Below are 23,886 nucleotides of genomic sequence, written 5' to 3' on the forward strand. Positions count from 1 at the left end.
GGCATAGTATAAGAACTGATTAGAAACATTTTAATGTTTCATTAAGTCTAATATTTTCAGATGGATAAAAAGCTATAAAACATATCCCAGCAATAGCAGATGAGAATAGAACAAGCTCAGTTACTCTGTTTAAGAGAGCTGAGACTTAACTTATTTGTGGTGTAAAGATATGCAAATGATGGTGGCCGCTGCTGGTTGGCATAGCACTCATGAAGGTCTCTAAGGTGAGGTTATTAGCAATTGAGAGCTAGCAGAGAAAGCTCATTAAAAATTTAATGGATGGCTAATTTTTAAATATGATTGAGAAGCCAATGAGAAGATACGTAAAAACAAAAATCCTCTCCTGAAACAGATCGGAAGTATTAGAAATGAAAAGTTGAAGCTTTATAAAAGGCATATTGTCTGTTGAGCATTTCAAAGGAGAGTTGATGTGTCTAATTGTATGCATGCTAAGCTTCAGTTACTGATCTTGACTAGCAGTATAGACTGTATATTTTCACTTTGAATCTTGTTTCAGCTGTCAGTTCAGTTTTAGCCAGTTTGATATGAATGTCTGTGATAGAAGCTTCTCCATGGATATCTACTCGCTTCATCTTCAAATAGAAAGAAAATGCTGGAAAATCTCAGCAGGTCTGACAGCATCAGTGGAGAGAGAATAGAACCAATTGGAGGATCAGCATTTTACAGCTTTCTAGTCTGAACATTGAGTCCAACAACTTCAGAGCATGAACTGTCCCCTCCACCTATACTTCATTTCCATTTATTTTACTTCATTTCATTTCATCTCATTCATCAATTTTATCATACTTTTTTCTCATTACCATTTTTCCACTTCTCCATTCCACTGTCCTTTAGCATCTTCTCACCCTTCTGTATCCTCATTTCTCTTTGTCCCATTCCACACCTCCCCTCCCCCATCCCCCCATAGTATAAATCACTGCTGATTCTCTTTGTTGTTACCTCTGATGAAGGGTCATCGAGACTCAACGTTAGCTCTGTTCTCTCTCCACAGATGCTGTCAGACTTGCTGAGTTTTTCCAGCATTTTTCTGTTCTTCAAATTCCAGCGTCCGCAGTACTTTGCGTTTATCTTAAACTTGGGAACATTTAGGCAACATTCCTTTTTGAAGGAAACACTGGGGGTCTGTATCAGTCCATTCACCAATGTTAGGGCATTAATTTGTGAGTTTAAACGAGTTTCAATAGTACCTTATTGAGGAGTTCAGATAAGCCAAAGTGAATTAGTGAGATCACAGACCAAGTTATAGGGAACGGTTTTCTTCACATCTCAGTTGGGAGTAGGTATATTAGTACAGGAAGGCATTAAATGGGGGTATTCATGAGGTAGCTAGGAACAAGGAAATGACAGAGAAAGAGGAAGATGATGTAAGTTTTAATTATCTGTCCTAATTATCCGTGTAACAGTCTGGCTTCCGCTGGTGGCACTCCTGGAAGATTGTGAAGGTGATTCTCAGTGTTGTGTCCTTGCTGACTGTGTAAGTTTGAAAGCCCAAGTGGGTAAAAAATGTTAACGCAGCATTGCTCACTTTGAATAGAATTCCACCTCACTGGGAACTCCCTTGAGCTAGAAAACAATATCCTCCGGTGGGTCTGTTGCTTTTAGAGCATGAGGGTTGAATCTTTGTTCCCAATTCGGGAGCGCAGAGTCAGAGAAGTTCCTGCAAAACCAACTGGAGAGAAAGTGTTCTGTATAGTGGGATTTTTCTTCCGGGAGGCAGAGGCAGGTTTCGTTAATTAGTGAAAGTATGTTCAACTTTACTTATTCACAGGCAGAGAATTTGTATCTGGAGTTGGATGAACTGTACACCCTTGCATAAACTGATCAGTTCTAGTATTAAAACAGTGGAATATGTGTGTATTGATCTATAAATGAAGTAGAATTGAATCAATGCTGTGCAGTAGGAAAGTTAATTAATCATAATGTGTAACATTCAAACATAATTTCACAATAATGAGAAATATTTGCTGCACTGAATTTCTGTATCATTATACGTTTAAGTTTATTTATTAGAGTCACAAGTTGGCTTACGTTTACACTACAATGAAGTTATTGTGAAAATCCCCTAGCCGCCACACTCTGGTGTCTGTTCAGGTACACTGAGGGAGAATTTAGCATGGCCAATGCACCTAACCTGCATGTCTTTAGAACTGTGGGAGGAAATCGGAGCACCCAGAGGAAACCCATGCAGACACAGGGAGCTTGTGCAGACTCCACACAGTGATTCAAGCCGGGAATCGAACCCTGGCCCCTGGAGCCGCGAGGCAGTAGTGCGAACCATTGTGCTGCCCCATTATCATGATCTTCCTCCAAATCAGTCTGCAGTTACAAGCAGAGGGAATGGAAAGTGAAGGAGACCTGTAGCAACAACAGATCCTGCTTCCAACCATGATATGTGTGTTGTTGTAAAGACTTTTAGATAAAACTAAGTGATGGCTGAATAAAGAGTAATTGAGTAAGGGCTGCAGAACAAATTTTTGTGCTATGCCTATAGTTATTGATGGTGATAATAGTTTAAGGTGTTTAGGGAAACAGGATAACAGCACAATGGAAAATAAAGTTACATAAATTTGATTTGTCCCCATATTCGTTCTTACCAGCGTGCTGACATGACCAGAGGCGACACTGACTTAGTTTGATCTCCCACCAGTTATCTCCTGAAATCTTTTGTTCACCCGTTTTTTGTTTACAAGATAGAGAACATCCATTCCCCTCCAAGCACGACTCCCCCACCACCATTCTCCATCTCTCTCACTGTTTGAGCGGCAGAGCGGTTAGCACTGCTACCTCATATACCAGGAACCCAGGTTCGATTCCCAGCTTGGGTCACTGTTTGTGTGGAGTCTGCATGTTCTCCCTGTGCCTATCTGGGTTTCCTCCGGGTGCTCTGGTTTCCTCCCACATCCGAAAAGATGTGCTGCCTGGGTGCATTGGCCATACTAAATTCTCCTTCAGTGTACTCAAACAGGTGCTGGAGTGTGTTGACTAGGGGATTTTCACAGTAACTTAATTGAAGTGTTAATGTAAGCCTACTTGTGACACTAATAAATAAGCTTCTTTTCATCAAATGCGTTCCTGCAATGCTTCCACCCATACTCCCTATCACTTTCAATCCTCCAACCTTCCTTAAAACCCATCTCTTTAACCAAACCATCGGCCATCTTACCCAATCTCGCTTTTATTGGTTTTGTATTAATTTTCCTTTGTGAAGTCCTTTAGGATTTTTACTAATAAATGCAAGTTGTTATTCCTATCGTTTGAAGCTTTTTTAACAATGCTTTTATTATTCTATGTTTTACAGTGAGAGAGAAACGGAAAAGCCTCTATATAAACCATGTAAGTAGTGCTTTCTTGTTGCCTATAGCCTGGGCATAGCCATTCCACTGTTCCAGACACTGAATTTGGTCAGGATAGCTACGTGATGATCCTGAAGATTTTGATTTCAAAGAGAATCAATTCTCAGAATGAAATGATTACTTTGTCGTTATTTTGTTTGTCACCCTTACTTGAGTCAAAATTGCAGACAACAGGACACACTCAAGAATGCCAAATTTCAAAGGGAGAAATTGACACGGCATGAGAAAATGGGTGCTGATTATTTGGCATATTGGCTCTGATTGGTCAAGGAGCTGCCATGGCAAATGCCTCAAAGAACTATTGTCCCCCACGTTTTTGTTTATTAAAAAAGATTGTGTCTGGATATATTCCTTTTGCTTGCGGAGGAACATGAGCTCCATGCACATCAATATGTATATCTTCTAGCAAATGTAAGTTGCGAGCCCGATTGATGATCTTAAATAAGTTGTTACCTTTGGGTGTTCACAATAGGCAGAGGAATGACCATACTCCACCAACTCATGCTTACAAAACTCAATGTAATGGGCTGGAATTTTACGGGGTCGCAGAGACTCCGTAGAACTGTAAAGATGATGGCCGGGATCTGACTCCACGATTCCTGACCTCATTCCTGGGGTTCCTGATTTTCAGCAGTGTGGAATAAAGGTGACAGACTGGATCTTTAATGGCACTTTGCTGGCGCTTTCTTCTGAGATGGGCGCACCAAGTTGGGAAATTTCCCAACTTCTGCTTACCCAACTCAAAGACAAACATTCAGCACAATTTCTAGAATTAGATGTGGTTCTGTGATTGGGCAGCACGTGCTTAACTATCTCAAATGTACTAACGACTAATTTTAGATTATCAGTCAGACTTTTAAATTGGCTCATCTACCTTTGCTGGAAGCTACATATGTATGTGAGTGCCTGTCACCTGCAGGCAAAAGGAATATGTCCAGGTATTGCATCCTTTTGAATAAACAAAACCATGGTTTCAATGGCTCCCTGGGGCATTTGCCATGGCAATGTCTTAACCAATTAAAGCTGACTTGCCAGCCAATCAGCTCCCCTTTTCATGCAGTAAAATTGTTGCTGTCTTTAAAATTTGGCATTCTTGTATCTGTCCTTATGAGCGCAAGAGTAAAAGCATTGACAGCATTTCTCTTTTCTCAGCAATACTGAAGGTCTGTACTGCCTAAAAACTGCGAGTGAAATATAGTTTCCACATTTGTAAAGGGGAAGAATGAGTGAAGGAATTCAGTTTTCATGTTGTTGTGCAGTTAACGTTTGGTCAGTTTTTGGTGTTTCAGAAGCTGGCGCACATTGGTTGGGGCTAGCACAGTGGTTAGCACTGCTGCCCCACAGCTCCAGGGACCTGGGTTCGATTCCTGGCTTGGGTCACTGCCTGTGTGGAGTGTGCACGTTCTTCCCGAGTCTGCATGGATTTCCTCCGAGTGCTCTGGTTTCCTCCCACAGTCCAAAGATGTGCGGGTTGGGTGGATTGGCCATGCTAAATTGCCCATTAGTATCCTGGGATGCATAGCTTAGAGGGATTAACGGGGTAAATTTCTGGGATTACAGGGATAAGGCCTAGGTTGGATTGTTGCCTGTGCAGACTCGATGGGCTGAATGGCCTCCTTCTGCACTGTAGGGATTCTATAAGTGTCAGATGAAATTATCTGGAGGGAAAAGGAAGCCAAACATAAGGAATAACATTAATGAAGAGAGAATTAAAGAAAGTGGAGTGGTAATGCCAAATTAAATAACATCATAAAAGAGGACCTGGGTACAGTGTTTGTGTTACATGGGGTGCTGGTAGTGGGGTTGGGGTACAAGGCATTTGGATTTGCTCATGCAGCAATCTTTGTAATCTTGGCAGTACCATCAGAGATTCGTATGAGTCTCCAGCCAGATGCTGAGTGCAGGGTCTTCTCATTTGTTCACACCCCTTTGAGGAGAGGGAGAAAAGTGCAGGAACAGCCACCTCCAGCTGCTGTTGGACAACTTAGTGACAGGTAGAAGTGGAATGTTAGGGGCTTGAGGAACACGTCAAGCACAGTCATTCTCTGAATTGTGAAGAGATGCACGATGCGTATTGAGCTGCAAGAAACAACGGGGCAGAAGAAATGCAGTGGATAGAGATAAATCTGGCCTCCTGTGTATCACTACAGTATGATCATTGCTTTTTACTGTTACTAATAAATTAATAAATGTCAACGATTACGGATATGGTTCCGCAGGGTGACCAGAAATCCTGAAACAGAAAATTTTCTTGTTGTTGCCCACACATAAGTGGATCTAGATTTTTAAATCGTACTATTATTCAACAAGGGACCTTTGAATGCAACACTGAATTCTAGTTCAAATAGTACATGTTTGGAAGATTCAAATGGTCTTTAGTGACGGAGTGTAGAATTCAGTTAAATGGCAGTTTATGTGAAACCAGAATGTGTTTTTATTTCTGTGAAGGTAGAGGCAATTGGATGAATGTGGATTAATTAAGGAAATCCAGCGCAGGTTTGTTAAAGGCAAATCACGTTTAACAAACTTGATTTGAGTTTTTGATGAGGTAACCGAGTGAGTTGAAGAGAGAAAGCGGTTGCTGTGGTATACACAGACTTCCTCAAGGCATTTATTAAAGCGCTGTATCAATAGGCTTGTCAAAAAAGTTGAAGCCCAGAAAATAAAAGGGACAGTTGAAGCGTGGATGTGAAGTTGGCTGAGTGACAGGAAACATAACGTTATAGTGAACAGTTGTTTTTCAGCACAGGCTTCCTGTAGGGTTGGCATTGGAACCACTGCTTTTTTTGATCCATATTAGTGACTTGGGTACAATTTCAAAAATTACAAATGACGCAAGACTTGGAAGTAGGTGGCACAGTGGTTAGCACTGTTGTGTCAGAGTGCCAGGGACCCGGGTTCGAATCCCAGCTTGAGTCACTGCCTATGCGTGGTCTGCACATTCTCTGTGTGTCTGTGTGGGTTTCCTCCGGATGCTCTGATTTCCTTGCACAGACTGAAAGACGTGCTAGTCAGGTGCATTGGCCATGCTAAATTCTCACTCAGTGTACCCAAACAGGTGCCGGAGTGTGGCAATTAGGGGATTTACACAGTAACTTCATTACAGTGTTAATGTAAGCCTACTTGGGGCAATATTAAATAAATAAGCTTATGACTTGTGAGGAGGATGGTGATCAATGTCAAGAGGATACAACCAGGCTGGTGGCATGAGTAGATGAAATTTAATGCAGTGAAGCGATATATTTTGGTATGCAGAGAGGCAATACAATATAAGGAATACAATTCTGAGCAAGGTGCAGAAGCAGAGGTATCTGGGAATATATAAGCATAGATTTTTGAAGGAGGCAGGGCAGATTGAGAACAGCATTAATAAAGCATTTGGGCGACTGGACTTTTTGCAGCGAGGCATGCAGCATAAAAGTGAATAAAGTTATTGGGAATATTTATAACACTGGTTCAGTCTCAACTGGAGCATTGTGGCCAATTCTGTGCATCACACTTTGGAAAGAATGTAAAGGCATAAAGGACGCTAAGAACAGATTTATGAGAGTCTTTTCAGGGATGAAGACCTTCAATGACATAAGTAGATGGAGAAACTGGGACTGTTTTCCTTGGAGAAGAGAGGATTTTGAGAGGAGATTTGACAGAGGAACTTAAAATCACGCGGGGTTTGGGCAGGTTAGATAGAGAGAAACTGTTCCTGGTTGGCAGGAGGATTGAGAAGCAGAGAAAGAACTGTTTAAGGTGAATGTCAAATGAACCAAAAAACGACACAAGGGGAGAGTTTTTAATGCCGCGAACGGTTAAGATCAGGAGTGCACTGCCTGAAGGTGTGGTGGGAGCAGATCCAATGGACACCTGGGAAATGGAACTGGATCACTGTCTGAATTGACAGTGGACTGCAGGGGAAAGGCAGAGGGAATGAGACTCACTGTGTTGCTGTTGTCGAGAGCCTCCCTCTATCCTGCAACCCGTTCAAACTGTGCTTTTTATTTTAAATTGAGAAACCTGGAACAGAGTAGGAAACAGAGGCGTGGTTCATTAATAAGGTGATTAAGTAGCACCAAGTTTAAGTTTGAAAGCCTCTGGGTTACAGGAATATGGCAACGTATATGGAGCTTTGAGGTTCTGTGAAAGAATGGCATGTAAATGCATGCAAAAAATGTCTGGGAATATTATCGTTCGATTTGGTTCTGATGCTTGCATAGATTAGGCTTGATTCCTTGCATGGGAGAGGAAAGTATGAAGGTAGTCCATTTCTTTCATTGCTCCCTGTGCTTTTAATTTTGGTCATTTTCATTTTCTTTTTCAAGTTCTTCGCTTTATCGTTAAAGCATTTGTTGCACTAATCACGCGGACTGTTTGTTCAGTGCGGCAAGGCCCTGTTTCCTTTGGTTCTCTTTTTATACGCTGGCATGGTGGTTATATTATTTGATTTTGAATAATGTCTTTCTCTGCTGTTCTCGTTCTCCTCCATTTCCTCATTTCTCTTTCCACTTGCCTGTTGTTTATAACTCTGGGTTGCCAAGGTTCCTGCCAGTCAAACAGAAATATCAATGCTGTACATGCTATTGAGCTTCAGCCATACTGCGTTGTAACTACTGGACACATCTCAGGTATTTGGCAAGACTGGCTTGCAGTGCAGGCTTGGCACAGAGCAGAGACTGGGAACTGTGCTCCACCCGCAATAACAGTTCAGGAAATGTTGCTGTGGCAAACCTGCGTTGGCTTTCTTCCATGGAGAAGGTCCGGTGGCTTAGTGATTAGCACTGCTGCCTCTCAGTGCCAGGCACTTGGGTTCGAATCCCGGCTTGGGTCGCTGTCTGTGTGGAGTCTGCACATTTTCACTGTGTCTGCGCAGGTTTCCTTCGCGTGGTATCCTCCCACAGTCTGAAAGATGTGCTAGTTAAGGAGTGCATTAGCCATGCTAAATTCTCCCTTGTTGTACCTGAATAGGTGCCAGAGTGTGGCAACTAGGGGATTCAAGTATCACATTTATTAGTATCACAAGCCTACTTGTGATACTAATAAATAAGCTGAAACTAAACTCAAGATCCCATCCCACATACTGTTGTGCCTAAGGGCCTACTGTTCTATGTAAAAAAAAAAGTAAAGTTAAGCTTATTTATTTGCCATAAATAAGGCTTACATTTACACTGCAATTAAATTACTGTGAAATTCCCCTAGTTGCCACAGTCCAGCACCTGTTCGGGTCAAAACATCTAACCAGCACGTCTTTCAGATTGTGCGAGAAAACCGGAGTACCCGGATAAAACCCATGCAGACACAGGGAGAACGTGCAAAGACAGTGATCCAAGCCGGGTCCCTGGTGCTGTCAGGCAGCAGTGCTAACCACTGTGGCTGCTTGATGCACTGATGCGTTGTGGCATGGTGCAGTCTGTCACTGGTAAAGAGCATTCGGAGTGGGAGGTGGTTGAAGGAGGAGGAGAGTGTATCTGATGCAAGACCATTTTCCTCGTGCTTTTAGTTGCAAGCTAAAGGATCAGTGGACACTGTTGAGCTATATTTTATTTAAAATGATAATGTGCTTTATTGGATGTAAATATGATTTTTCTCTTACTAGTATTTACTTACATAACATCATCAGTGCCAATGCCAGTATCAGTTGACCCTGAATAAGATTGCAATTTAACTAATTTCAGAATTCACATTTCTCATTTTTAATAGAAACACAGGTCTTCACAGGGACAGTAATTCCAGCTATACATGTGTTTCTGACCAAGAATTTAAAATATTTTAGAGAGGACTTAGGGTGGCACAGTGGTTCGCACTGCTGCCTCATAGCGCCAGGGAGCTGGGTTCAATTCTGGCCTTGGGTCTCTATCTATGTGGAGTTTGCCCATTCTCCCCGTGTCTGTGGGTTTCCTCCAGTTGCTCCAGTTTCCTTCCGCAGTCCAAAGATGTGCAGGTTATGTGGACTGGCCATGCTAAATTGACCCTAGTGTCAGGGGGATTAACAGGATAAGTGTGTCTGGTTGTGAGAATAGGGCCTGGGTGAGATTGTGGTCAGTGCAGGGCCTCCTTCCACACTATAGGGATTCAATGATTCTTTGACTCATCAACTGATTGGATTATACATAGAACATAGAACATTACAGCGCGGAACAGGCCCTTCGGCCCACAATGTTGCGCCGACCAGTCTTATTTTTAAAAAAAAACATTGACCCACTAATCTAAACCAATCCCTTTTCGTCCATAAACCTATCCACCAATCTCTTAAACGCCCCCAAACTAGGCGCATTTACAACTGCAGCAGGCAGGGCATTCCAGTCCCTCACCACCCTCTGGGTAAAGAACCTGCCCCTGACATCTGTCCTATAACTACCCCCCCTTAATTTAAAGCCATGCCCCCTCGTGCTAGCTTTCTCCATCCGAGGAAACAGGCTATCACCATCCACCCTATCTAAACCTCTAATCATCTTATATGTTTCAATAAGATCCCCTCTTAGCCGCCTTCTTTCCAGTGAAAACAACCCCAAATCCCTCAGTCTCTCCTCATAGGACCTCCCCTGCATACCAGGCAACATCCTGGTAAACCTCCTCTGCACCCTCTCCAAAGCCTCCACATCCTTCCTGTAATGTGGGGACCAGAACTGCACACAGTACTCCAAGTGTGGCCGCACCAGAGTTGTGTACAGTTGCAACATGACGCTGCGACTCCTAAATTCAATCCCCCTACCAATAAACGCCAAGACACCGTACGCCTTCTTAACAACCTTATCTACTTGATTCCCAACTTTCAGGGATCTATGTACACATACACCTAGATCCCTCTGCTCCTCCACTCTATTCAAAGTCCTCCCGTTAGCCCTATACTCAACACATCTGTTATTCCTACCGAAATGGATTACCTCACACTTCTCTGCATTAAACTCCATCCGCCACCTCGCGGCCCAGCTCTGCAACCTGTCCAAGTCACCCTGCAAACTTCGACACCCTTGACCTTCTGGTGCCATTCACACTTTCTGTACTCGTATCCATCATCTTCTTGCAACCTGTTAATAGTGATACATTTCCATATCCTTCCCCTTCTCTCGCTGTCTTTCTGGGGAGCTATGGTTCTATTCAGTGTAATTTTTGTGTTTTTCTTTGGGGAGCTTGGGGGTGGTTTGTAAATATCCTACCTTGGTGACATTGCCATGGATAGTTTTTATGGTATTCCTGGGAAAATACCCTCGAGATATATGGACGAGACTTGTCCTCTTCCTGTGGGAAATCAAATTCCGTGGCATGTGTGATTTGAAGCATGATGGATTGTTTGTTCAGGAAGATTATTCTTATTTTCTCAGCATGAATCTCCAGCAAATAGAGCGAGCTTGCCTTTATAGTTTCCCCACACTGGCCTTCCTGCATCTCACCTCCAGACTTGTGTCTTACCCTGGGCAGTTTTTTTAATCATTGATGTCTCTTTCGCAGCCTCTCGGAAATCCTATCACTCGTCTTAAACTACTGTCATTTAACATTTGTCAGCCTCCCTAGTGCATGTTTCCATCTTCTGCTCATCGCCTTGTTCTATATCACATTCATGCTCCCTCCCCGAGTCCATATTCTCTGCCTCCTCATGTTGGTGCACTCGAACTTGAACTGCACAGACTATCTGACCAAGTCTGATCTCTTCTTCTCAGTTTATTTATTAGTCTCACAAGTGGGTTTACATTAACACTGCACTCAAGTTACTGTGAAAATCCCCTAGTCGCCAAACCTGGCGGCTGTTTGGGTACGCTGAGGGAGAATTTAGCATGGCCAATGCACCTAACCAGCGCATCTTTCGGACTGTGGGAGGAAACCGGAGACCCGGAGGGAACCCATGCAGACATGGAGAGAATGTGCAGTCTCTGCACAGATAGTGACCCAAGCTGGGAATTGGAAGCAGCAGTGCCAACCACTGTGCCACCTTGCCATCTTTTGCACTCTGACCTCAGAATTCATGAAAGCCACTTTAAATGGAAGCAGAGAAGGACAAGTTGGCAGAACATGGTTGCAAAGGGAGCTAGGGCAATGAAAGCACAGAATGAAGCAAGGTGAGACCATAAGAGTTTAGAGCAAGGACTGATCTCTTGAAAGCAGTATTTTGGACTTTGGGCCTGTAGGTCTTGCAATGCTCAATGTGGCACAGTGGAAAATGAAATACGATCAGCTGAAATGATCAGACTTTGGAGGGGAAGGTAGTGATTGTGTAAATGTTGGTTAGGCCACAGCTTGAGTACTGCGTGCAGTTCTGGTTACCACATTATAAGATGGATATGGTTGCATTGGAGAGGGTGCGTAGTGGATTGACCAGGAAATTGCTTGGGCTGGAGGGTCTGAACTCTGAGGAGAGATTTGGATAGGCTGGGGAAGCTTTCCTTGGAGCAGCAAAGGTTGAGAGGGGACCTGATAGTGTTGTGCAAGATTGAGAGGCAGTGATAGGGTGGATAGCAAAGCACTTTTTCTCTTAGTCGAGGGGTCAATAGCCAGGAGGCATACATTAAAGATAAGAGATAGAAGGCTGAGGGGATCTGAGAAACTTCCACTCAGATGGTGGTGGGAGTCTGGGACTCACTACCTGAAAGGAAGTGGGGTCAGAAATTCTAATCTTTTAGGAATTATTTAGATATTCACCTGCACTGACATAACCCACTATGCTATGGACCAGGTGCTGGAAAATGGGATTGGTGTGGTCAAATCTTTGTTGACCGGCATGGACATGATGGGCTGAATGGCCTCCATCGGTGCTGTAGACATCTACGAATCTGGAAATATTGAGCAGAATAGGATGAAGTGGGCTGTTGGAAGTTGGAAACAATCGGCCATCCGGCTCACCCATTAATTAGATGCTGAGAAAAAGAATGGGAGGTTAAGAAAAATCTTCTTGAAATAAAAAGTTTGATTTGATTTTATTATTGTCACATGTATTAGTATACAATGAAAGGTATTGTTTCCTGCGCGTGATACAGACAAAGCATACCATACATAGAGAAGGAAAGGAGCTAGTGCAGAATGTAGTGTTATAGTCATAGCTAGGGTGTAGAGAAAGATCAACTTAATGTGAGGTAGGTTCATTCAAAAGTCTGAAGGCAGCAGGGAAGAAGCTGCTCTTGACATGGCCTCGGAACTTAAAAATGTTGAAGTAGTGGCCGAAATAGGTGGTCTAATGAGAACACACTCGTATTAAACTTTCCTGTTTGGAGAAAGAAAGGTGTGTCGTGTTTTTCCTCTGGGTGATATCATAATGAAGTGACACAACAATGACAACTTGATTGGTGTCATCACATTGTTTGCTTGTAAACAAATGATTAAAGAGGTTTGATTTTGCATTGCACTGATGATTTCTTATTTACACAATGAGTAATATGAAATGCTAATGGGAAATTTCTTGTACTGAACCTTTCACATTTGTAAATGTGCAGGTCTCTTGCCATTCTCAGTTAAAAATATAAATGACCTGTCTTGTTACTTCCAATGCCTGTGAAGTTCCACTGTTTGGAAGGCGATGGCCCAGTGGTATCATCGCTAGACTATTAATCCATGAAGCTCAGCTGATGTTCTGGGGACCCGGATTCGAATCCCGCCACGGCAGCTGGTGGAATTTGAACTCAGTAAAAAAAAAAATCTGGAATTAAGAATCTAGTGATGACCATGAAACCATTGTCAGAAAAACCCATCTGATTTATTAATGTCCTTTAGGAAAGGAAATCTGCCATCTTTACTTGGTCTGGCCTACTTGTGACTCCAGAGCCACAGCAATGCTCTCAACTGCCCTCTAAGGGTAACTAGAGATGGGCCCTAAATGCTGGCCAGCCAGTGATGCCCATGACCCATGAATGAATAAAAAAAAATCTCGTAATTGGTTGCTGAAGCCATGCTAAAACCTGTTGGAATGGTGTCAGGGACTGCTTGCTGTGTTGTCATGAAATGAGTACTGTATAAGCAGCATCTCATAATATCTAATTTGCATCTTGCTTCCTAGCACCCTCCAGGACAGATAAGAAGGAAATACAGCTCATGCTCCACCATATTCCTGGACGATAGCACCGTCAGCCAGCCAAACCTGAAGTATACTATCAAATGGTGGGTACCGAATGTGGCAAGTAAGGTGATTCTCTTTTGTAGAGTTTTTTTCTCTTAAGTAGCCAGAGTTAGGATTTCTTTCCTCACCAAAATTTAACAAGTAATATTTGTGGGTTACAGCCGAGTAACTTTTAAATTTAAGTTAATCAAAATATCACCTTTTGAAACATATTAGGTATTAATTATGCAAACACCAACTTATGACCATAAGATGTAGGAGCATAAGAAGTAGACCACTTGGCCCATCGAGTCTGCTCCGCCATTCAATAAAATCATGATTGGCCTGATATAATCTTCAATATCACTTTCCCACCTTATCCCCATAACTCATGATTTGTGTTTTCTGTTTCAAATGGTTAATATTTTATTTGAAAAGAAAGGTTTTGATCCATCAGTAGAGCCTAGTTTGACATGAAAGGCAAGGATCCATATCGTTGTTCCCGGTGCCCTGCTTTGCATTGCCACCACCACATAAGAGAGATAACAAGGTAATCTCTACTTGACTTCCATCAAGGTGCTTGGTTTGAAACTGCTAAGAGGAGCCACAAGGACTCCTTTTTCCCACTTTGAAACAAATAATGAGAGGAATTTTCCTGTCTCTCCCACCACAGGAATTGTAGTGGGTGGGTCGCGGACCACGCAAAGGTCTATTGACCTCGGATTCTCCAGGTTTGGGAAGAGCGTAGGGGGAGAACCCATCCAAAATATGGTGTTAGTTCAATTACTGTATTTTTAGTATCTTGCTCAGTGCATTCATTTATTTAAACTAGCCACATGAGAACATCTATACATGGATAGAAAGCTTGAAGACATCAGCAGAGCTGTGTGCTCTATGATCTGCTTGCAGGTCAAAGTGAAACTGAGACTGGGTCACCTGACAAACTTCCCTTCCAGTGTTGGCATGCTACTATCCATTGAAGGCATATTGCAACATCCACCTCTCTTTTTAAAAATACTTTCCAAAAAAGTATAACTATTTATCATACGTGTGTGTTTAGTCACCTTTGCAAAAGTGTATAACTGATGAATCAGAGTCTCTAAGATGTAAAGGTATGCGTAGACCTTGCAGTGGTAACCTTGTTTGAAGTTTTCTTCAATTGCTCATAGTAATCTGCGAGATTGTCATTCTTGTGTGTTGTTCCTGGTTGCTTGGGATTTTGTCTTAGATGCTATAGGACTGTACCATTGTTGATGAAGTGGAATGGACCTAATTTCTTCTCAGTTCTGCCTCATAGTCGCGACTTTGTGTGCAATTACACATTGGACTTTGATTCTGAATGTATTCTGCGGGATGTGAACTTGTTGTCTTTACAGTAAACCTGGCAAATCTGTACCTGCATTTCTATCATGCATGTTGGTCATCTTCTCTTGCAGTTTTAAAAGTTGCTCTTGAGTTTCTGAGGGAGTAGAATAGGTAAAAATAGGTAAGTTGCTATGAGGAGAAGAAGTAGTGTGATTGATATTCTGCTTCCCTCTCATATCCTGAAATGGCTTACCAATGAATTGCGAATTGTTATCCGTAATGATCTGTCTAAACACACCAAATAGAAAATTGCACTTGGAATATGCATGATAGTTGTGCCTGACGTATATAGCTGTGCAGATACATGGATTTGGGCCTGTGTCTGTGGGAGTTTGCGCATTCTCCCTGTGGTTGCGTGGGTTTCCTCCGGGCGCTCCGGTTTCCTCCCACACCCCAAAGATGTGCTCTTAGGCTAATTGGTTTCCACCAAATTGACACTATTTCTTCCCTGAATCTGACTGAGTAGGGTCCCATTCGTAGACATGCAGGGTAGAATAGGTGTAGGGCGATGCGGCGGCGCGGGCTCGTTGGGCCGAAGGGCCTGTTTCCCGTGCTGGGTTGTTCTTTGTTCTTTGTTCTTTGTATTGTGCAATTGACAAATAATGGAGTACTTGGTAAAGTAGTCTAATGACGCTAACGTCAGTGCCATTGATCTGGAAAAGATCAAATATGATTTTGGACCATGGGTGTACAGGAATTTGATGTGGATTCACTGGTTTCTTGTGCTGTTTTGGCACATGCTCTTGACATGCCTCATACTTCTTGACAGTGACTTCAATGTCACTGTTTATATCCGGCCAATAGACTGTCTTGAGAGAGAGTCTTGTCATCTTATCTATATCCATGTCTGAGTGATGAAGTGGTTGAAGAATGTCAGGTCACAGAATTGGGTATGATGACCTGCCTGCTTTTAAAAGTACCTCCCCAGTACATGTCTACCTCATCCAAGTATGGCTAAAATGGTCTTACCTTTTCATGGACATGCTGTATTGAATCAGGCCACCTTTCAATGATGGTTTTCCACCATTCCTGTAGGGTAGAGTCTTTTGCCATTTCTTCTTGTAGCTGCTTGCGTTTGCATTGATCAGTTGACAGACTTGCATTCTCCTGCAAGCATAATGTTTCAGCTTCCTTGAAACTGCCAGTTTGTCGAACGTTTATGGGTATTTCAATGTTGGGTTGTGAATTGGGATGATAAGGATTATCCTTCGCCATCCTCATGATGTAGAACAGCTGTGACACCTTGGGGGATTGATTGTACTTTTGTGCTCTGGGACTTTAGAACATGTGCATAGAACTAGTGAAGCATTGTTCACCGAAGATTTCACAGCAGTAGGTTTTGCCATGGCTTTCCATGCCTGGGGATATGTGTCGTTTAGAATTTGCCGGAGTATTATGTTGGCACTTGTCACTGTGTCAAACTTGGCCAGTGATGAAGAGTTGACAACTTCTTTGGGGCTGATATCCTGAATTTTGACAAACGTTTTAGATGGTGTGATGGTAGCTATGTTTTCCATGAGATTGATGGTGTGAAACCAGTGCTGGTCTCGTTGTGCACATCATCGTCATGTTTTGGTTCACCAGTCACCTCATGTATGTGTTTCTTGCTGGATACCAGATGGTCATTCTTATTCCTTGAAGTTAGCCATTGTGTATGACCTCTTTGGATCAATGCACGAGTCTTTGTAGCTGCATCAGTCTTTGCTCTAGTGCACTGCAGCTGCCTTTTGGCTCTTTCTGCCACGTGCCTTGCAGAAATGGATAGTTAGGTGTTCCCTTGGTGTATGCAGAAAGCCGCACCATCGACATGTCATGGTAGGTTTGGGTGTTCTCGAAGTGTGTCAACAGTTGGAGTTGTAATGAAATCCTGCAGGGATCGCTTTGTATTTGTATCCATTCTAGAGCAGCTCTTCACCGCTGTACCTTTTGGGTGATGGTTCTGGAACATGGTGGGAGTGGAAGCAATCACCAACTCAACAATTCTGTCTGCTGAGTCTGTGTTTACCACATTACAGTACATATTCTTTTCTCTGCGTCCTTTGACAAAGTGGACTCTGGATTCTGTCGGCTGCTATCAAAATGGCGTGAACTCTGGTCCATGTATTCAGAAGTTTAACCTGATTCTGAACCCATCTATATCTTGAAGGGATCATTTGACTCCTCTCCTGTTATTTCTGACATGTTCAGCCTGTGTAGGCCTTCATTCCCAATTGCTAAGTGTTGGACACTCTACACAAGTCAGCTCTGAGTTAAACCAAGCAAGTTTACTGATTGACAAATACTCATGTATGGGAGATCTGGACACCTCAATGTTGCATAGTTTCTTCCATACATTTTGGATAGTTTTGTAAACATTACGGCATTAATCATGATGCATAATACATAATACTTTGGTGATACTTTTGGTCATGTACATTCATGGCTATGTGAAATTGAAATGGGCCTGCTCCTAGTCCTGCTATATCTCTCTTTTCCCCTCATACCACAAGTACGTGTACTCTGACGTTTGTGGCTTTCTAACTTCTCCTTATTGGCTCTCTTCCCAGCAAAAATCAACAAATTCTTTTTTCAAAAAAATGTAAAAATAATTTTAATTGTGACATAAGCAGAAGTCCCCTTGTGTTGCAATTGGACATGTGTCCAATTAGATCATACCCTAATTATTCTGCTAATCCTAAATTAGCCATGTCTGGGCTACATCTGCAAGTTCAGAATTTGTATGTGGAATTTGTAATTTTAAGCATAAATGTAACCACATGCATTAACCCGTTCACAAGGCAGATTTTCGTGACTTGCTTGTCAATTTCAGACGCACCAGAATGAAGAAACCATAGCTCTGTACGCTGTTTAAAGATTTTGATTTTGTAAAGTAGGTCAGCAGCATCCCAGTTCAAACTGGGGAATTTTGTGGACATTCTGACAATACCCCTGGGATTTTCCTGCTTGTTTTATTCAACTTACATTTCAGCAAATCTCAACCACTGATTTATAATTTGATCCCTGATTGCTTTGTTTGACTCTCATTCGCTCTCAAGGTCCTACACCTTGGTGGCTTGCCTTTTCCAAGTGAGCTAACCTGGTGCTGGTCCTCCTGAGCTGACAGGTGATGTGCTGCAGTCGCACTGTGAGGGTGTTTGTCAGCTCTTTACCTGAGCGCCAACCTGGCTTCGCAGCCTTTGTGCACTGTCACCACACTGTGAATTTCACCACAGTCTGACGCTGAAACTCTGTTGCAGTCTGACCAAAATGTTGAGGGTCATCTTATGCCAAATAGCATGACCTGAGGCTGTTCATCATGTCACACCTGTACTTAGTTCTGCTGCCACACTGTTTGACCACTGCTGAATACCATGAACCAAGACCTGCTGGTTAGGTACATTGGCCATGCTAAATTCCCCCTCAGTGTCACCGAACAGGCACCAGAGTGTGGCGACTAGGGGAGTTTCACAGTAACTTCATTGCAGTGTTAATGTAAGTCTACTTGTGGCATTAATAAATAAACTTCAAACTTGTGTTTTGTAATGATATTATAGAATTCCAATGGCACAGTGGCTAGCACTGCTGCCTCACAGCTCCAGGAATCCAGGTTCAATTCCCAGCTTGGGTCACTGTCGCAAACTAGAGTTTGCACATTCTCCATGTGTCTGCGTGGCTTTCCTCTGGGTGCTCCGGTTTCCTCCCACACTGCAAAGGTGTGCAGGTTAGGTTAATTGTCCGTGCTAAATGGCCACTTAGTGTCGGGGGTTAGTAGGGCTATGGAGATAGGGCCTGAGTGGGATTGTGGTCGGTGCAGACTCAGTGGGCTGAATGGCCTCCTTTGGCAATGCAGGAATTCTATTCTGTCCTACAGAAAGAGAACATTCAGTTCATCTTTCATAGGGAATAAGACCGATTAGAATCCCCACAGTGCAGGAGGAGTCCATTTGGCCCATTGAGTCTGCACCGACTCTCCGAAAGATTGTCCACCCAGGCCCTCCACTCCACCCTACCCCTGTGCACTTACCATGGCTAATCCACCTAACTCGCACACCTTTTGGGCACTAAGAGGCAATTTGGCGTAGCCAATGGGTAAGATGGTCTTTCGGAGAGTCGGTGCAGACCCAATGGATGAATGGCCTCCTTTAAGGGTTCTGTGGTTCTCTGACCTGAATAGAACAATTTTGAAAGCAGTACATTCGGAATTCTGCTGAGCTATCTGACTGTTGACATACACCAGCTCGGAACACCTTCTTGTGATTGTAGAGAGGGACAAATGTGGGTGAGAACAGGCCCAGCAAAAATAACCTTGGTGATGTTACCCCCAGTAACCCCTTTCTCCATCCTGTTATAACTTTATGCACTGGATTTGCTGGTTTGCATTTGGCAGGACTATAGCAAATCCCCTTTAACCAAGTATACGTTTTAGGGATTTGGGCCAAAGGCAGGCAATTGGAGCTAGCTGGGAGAGCACCATGGTTGGCATGGACTGGTTGGGCCAGTGCTGTGTTGCTCTGTGACTCTATGACTGTAGATATGCGGTAACAATGATCAGTTTGTGAATGCAAGTCCCAAGGCAAAGAGTAGTCTGATATGGCCTTCTCTGTGCAGCTCCTGCAAAATTTGACTGATATAATGTGAAAAATGGGTTAGTGTGGAGGGACACAAGGACAATATTCATGCCAAGCCCTGTAGGTCAGATTTGATGCTTTATTGATTGAACACCTCAGGGATTGCAAAACTTAATATCTGCTCTGAGGGGTGTAATTTTAAGGGTAGTGAGCACAAACTGGCCTAGCCAATAATCTTCATGCTAAATCTGGGCACTTTAAGTGAAATAGCCTTCACTCTCCAAATAAAAAGGCCCACTATTCCAAAGTCCTGTGGAAGGGAAGGCATAACTTCAGACTACTTTTCAAGCCCTTCTCACCATATGGATGATATGGTGGCACAGTGGTTAGCACTGCTACCTCACAGCGCCGGGGACCTGGGTTCGATTCCAGCTTGGGTCACGGTCTATGTGGAGTTTGCACATTCTCCCCGTGTCTGCGTGGGTTTCCTCCGGGTGCTTTAATTTCCTCCCACAGTCCAAAGATGTGCGGGTTAGGTTGATTGGCCACGCTAAATTCTCCCTCAGTGTCAGTTAGATTAGCAGGGAAAATATGTGATGCTATGGGGATAGAGCCTGGATGCAATTATTTTTGGTGCAGGCCCGATGGGCCAATTGGCCTTTTTCAGCACAGTAGGGATTCTATGATTAGCTCCATCGTTATCTCAAATTAAAAAAGGGAGAGGGGGGACTGTTAAGTTGGTGCAAATTTTCTGTGCAGCTCAATCTTCAGGACTTAGCCAGCACGGTGACACAGTGGTTAGCATTGCTGCTTCACAGCGCCAGGGACTCGGGTTACTGTCCATGTGGAGTTTGCAAGTTCTCCTCATGTTTGTGTGGGTTTCCTCTGGGTGCTGTCTTTTGTGAAGCACAGTAGTTAGCACTGCTGCCTCACAGCTCCAGGGACCTGAGTTTGATTCCCAGCTTGGGACACTGTGTGGAATTTGTGCATTCTCCCCGTGTCTGCGTGAGTTTCCTCCGGGTGCTCCGGTTTCCTCCCACAGTCTGAAAGATGTACTGGTTAGGTACATTGACCCAAACAGGCGCCTGAGTGTGGCGACTAGGGGATTTTCACAGTAACTTCATTGCAGTGTTAATGTAAGCCTACTTGTGACTGTTAAATTAACTTTAACTTTTTAGCATTCTCCCCATGTTTGCGTGAGTTTCCTCCGGGTGCTGTGGTGTTTTTGCACACATCAAAGATGTGTGGGTCAGATTGATTGGCCATGTTAAATTGCTCCTTAGTGTCTTGGGATTCATAAGTTAGGGGGATTAATGGAATAAATATGTGGGATGTCGGGGATAGGGTCTGGGTGGGATTGTTGTCAGTGCAGACTCGATGGGCTGAATGGTCTCCTTCTGCACTGTCGGGTTTCTGTGATTTCTATGACATGAACTTTGGGAACAGGATGGGTTTTTGCCCGTTGAGGTGGTGGAGGCTGCCTCGCTAAATATTTTTAAGACGCGGGTTGATGGGTTTTTGATAAGCGAGGGGATTAAGGGTTATGGGGAGAGGGCGGGAATGTGGAACTGAGCCACGACAGATCAGCCATGATCTTATTGAATGGCGGGGCAGGCTCGAAGGGCTAGATGGCCTACTCCTGCTCCTATTTCTTATGTTCTTATGTTTTGTGCAGAATGGGTGTGAGGAATTTTGGAATATCTGCAAAAGGATAGTTGATGTTCTGGAAAGTAAATAGCTCCCCTCTCAAATGCATCGGTGTGATGTGTATGGCAGTATTTCTTACCCCCTCCACATTTGTGTGTGTTGTTTTGGTGCATTGGCTAATTCTAATGGTAAATGCTGCCATCTACTGGACAAGGTTTTGAGTGCCGTGACCCAAGTCTATTGGAGAATCAGGAATTCAAATACTGCCTTCACCATTTGCGTTGTGCATGTGTTACAGAAATAAGCTTGTGGCTCTGCTGATTAAGATGCTTCTTGATTAAGTTCCAAATTAACATTTGTCATATTTTGATACTGTCTTCACATCATTTCCTTAGCTGAGAGGATAGTCAAGCTCCTAACCATTATTTTTAGTGTACGCGTTGCCAGGTGACATTTCATTTATTTAACCTTTGCTTGGCTCAGAACTTGAACATGTGTGGAGAAATTGAAAACAGGATATCAGACGTGGACTCAACAAAAAAATTCTCTGATGCAAGGACTCCACCATGGTGAAAAATGGGACAATTTTTAACCTGTGAATTGCCTTTGTCCTGTTGATCTAACGGAGGGCTGTTTATTCAATGAATAAATGATAGATGCTTGCCACAAAGAGAAATGGCTGGTTTGGCCTCTTCTGCAGCAGCAATGCACTTTCTGTGTCAAATCAGTGATCTTCCTGAATCTTGTTGCAAAGCATGGACTGTTTCTCTTTGGAAGGTCTCCGTATCTCAAGAGTTATAGAGGTTTACAGCATGGTAACAGGCCCTCTGGCCCAACTTATCCATGCTGCTCTTTTTTTAAGCCCCTAAGGTAATCCCAATTGCCCGCGTTTGGCCCATATCCCTCTATACCCATCATACCCATGTAACTGTCTAAATGCTTTTTAAAAGACAAAATTGTACCCGCCTCTTCTACTACCTCTGGCAGCTCGTTCCAGACACTCACCACCCTCCGTGTAAAAAAAAAAATTGCCCCCCTGGACTCTTTTGTATCTCTCCCCTCTCACCTTAAACCTTTGCCCTCTAGTTTTAGACTTCCCTACCTTTAGGAAAAGATATTGACTATCTAGCTGATCTGTGCCCCTCATTATTTTATAGACCTCTATAAGATCACCCCTCATTATTTTATAGACCTCTATAAGATGCCAGGAATGTGGCCTAAATTAGAGGCTTAATGAGTTACTTGCCGCACTGGAGAGGATAGCAGTAAACAGGACCCATTTGCCTTCTCTTCCAGAATCGCAGGGAGCATGTTGCTTGGAGACCAGAAATTATGGTTTCGCCCACTTCCTCAGCCAAATGGTGGCACAGTGATTAGCACAGCTGCCTCAAGCACCAGAGACCCAGCTTCAATTCCGGCCTTGGGTGCCTATGTGGAGTTTGCACGTTCTCCCCGTGCCTGCATGGATTTCCCCTGGGTGCTCTGGTGTCCTCCCACAGGCCAACGATGTGTGGGCTAGGTTGATTGGCCAGGCTGAATTGCCGCTTAGTGTCAGGGGGATCAGTGGAGTAAATAAGTGGGGTTACAGAGATAGGGTCTTGAGGGATTGTTGTTGGTGCAGGCTTGATGGGCTGAATGGCCTCCTTCTGTTGGGATTCTATGATTTCTCTGAAACAAGCATTTAATTCAAGGTTCCACTAATTCACTGAAGGAGATCCTGATAGATTTTGAACTCTGGAGGTGCTCACTACAATTTGCAAATTAATCTCAAATTCAGACTTGTTCCTTACATTAGCTCAGTAACAATTTCAGTTGCTAAATGATTTTGTTTAGCGTCTGTCCTTGGGCAAGCATTGGCTGAAAGAGTATTGTGACAGTTAATAAGCAGGAATTGTTAATGATGGTATGTTTTAACCACTGTTTCTAAGACTGATGCTAATGCTCACTTTTCTTTACAGTGTAGCACTTGCAATATATTACCACATCAGAAACAGGTACGTTGGAATTCTAATGTCATTCATTTGCACTATTACTGACCTTTTGTTAACTGTCTGATCAAAACCCATTGTAACCATCAAGGATTTACTTTCCAGAGATTCGGATGGACGGATGTTGTTAGATATATTTGATGAGAAGCTCCACCCTTTGTCAGTAAGTATCTTATGGTCTGTCTGTTATTGTTGTACCTAAGAACAAATTTGGGGACCTAAGGTGAAAGGTCATACCCACAGCTCCCCAAATTAGTGAGGAACGGATGGAAGGATAACAGAGCAGCAGAATAAATTGACACGTCTCTTGCGTAGAGCCCAAATTTTGTTCGTTACCAAAGTAGGAAGATATTTTTCTGCTGTGTCAGCCCCTTCACCATCTCTTAATGCCAAATGCTTGATGCAACCATACTTCAGGAATGCTGTGCCCAACCTTCACACTCCCAGATAGCACGACTGGGCTATTGTTTAGGGATGTGAAATGTAGCATGCTTCAACTCACTTAGTACACCAATCCTGGATGGATTGGAACTCATTCATTATATGTGTAATACACGAACCCAGCTACATTGTAGAGTGGCACGATGGCACACTGCTTAGCACTGCTGCCTAACAGTGCCAGGGACCAGGATTCAATGCCAGCCTTGGGTGACTGTGTGGCGTTCTCCCTGTGTCTGCCTGGATTTCCTCCGAGTGCTCCAGTTTCCTCCCACAGTCCAAAGATGCACGAGCTAGGTGCATTGGCCACGCTAAATTGACCCTTAGTGCCACTGGGATTAGCAGGTAAATATGTGCGGCCACGGGGATAGGGCCTGGGTAGGATTGTTGTTGGTACAGGCTCGATGGGCCAAAGGGCCACCTTCTGCAGTGTAGGGATTCTGCGCCATCAACAAATTATTTAAGTGAAAATCGGAGCTCTCCAGTGCCTCAGTTGGTAAGAATCTTGCTAATGGGAA

At 43.4% G+C, this 23,886-nt stretch overlaps 1 protein-coding gene across 2 annotated transcripts in view; it reads left to right on the forward strand.

Annotated features, from left to right (window-relative positions):
- ccny (cyclin Y) overlaps positions 1-23,886 on the forward strand; it is a 235,335-nt gene that overhangs the window by 185,315 nt on the left and 26,134 nt on the right. For both annotated transcript variants that reach the window (XM_080212423.1, XM_080212433.1), the window contains exons 3-6: positions 3,320-3,354; positions 13,345-13,445; positions 22,901-22,936; positions 23,036-23,093. In XM_080212423.1, the coding sequence (XP_080068549.1) occupies positions 3,320-3,354; positions 13,345-13,445; positions 22,901-22,936; positions 23,036-23,093 (230 nt within the window). The remainder of the gene's footprint in view (positions 1-3,319; positions 3,355-13,344; positions 13,446-22,900; positions 22,937-23,035; positions 23,094-23,886) is intronic.

The sequence above is a fragment of the Carcharhinus amblyrhynchos genome, chromosome 2 (assembly GCF_965287045.1).
Source record: "Carcharhinus amblyrhynchos chromosome 2, sCarAmb.v2.hapA, whole genome shotgun sequence".
Taxonomy (NCBI): domain Eukaryota; kingdom Metazoa; phylum Chordata; class Chondrichthyes; order Carcharhiniformes; family Carcharhinidae; genus Carcharhinus; species Carcharhinus amblyrhynchos.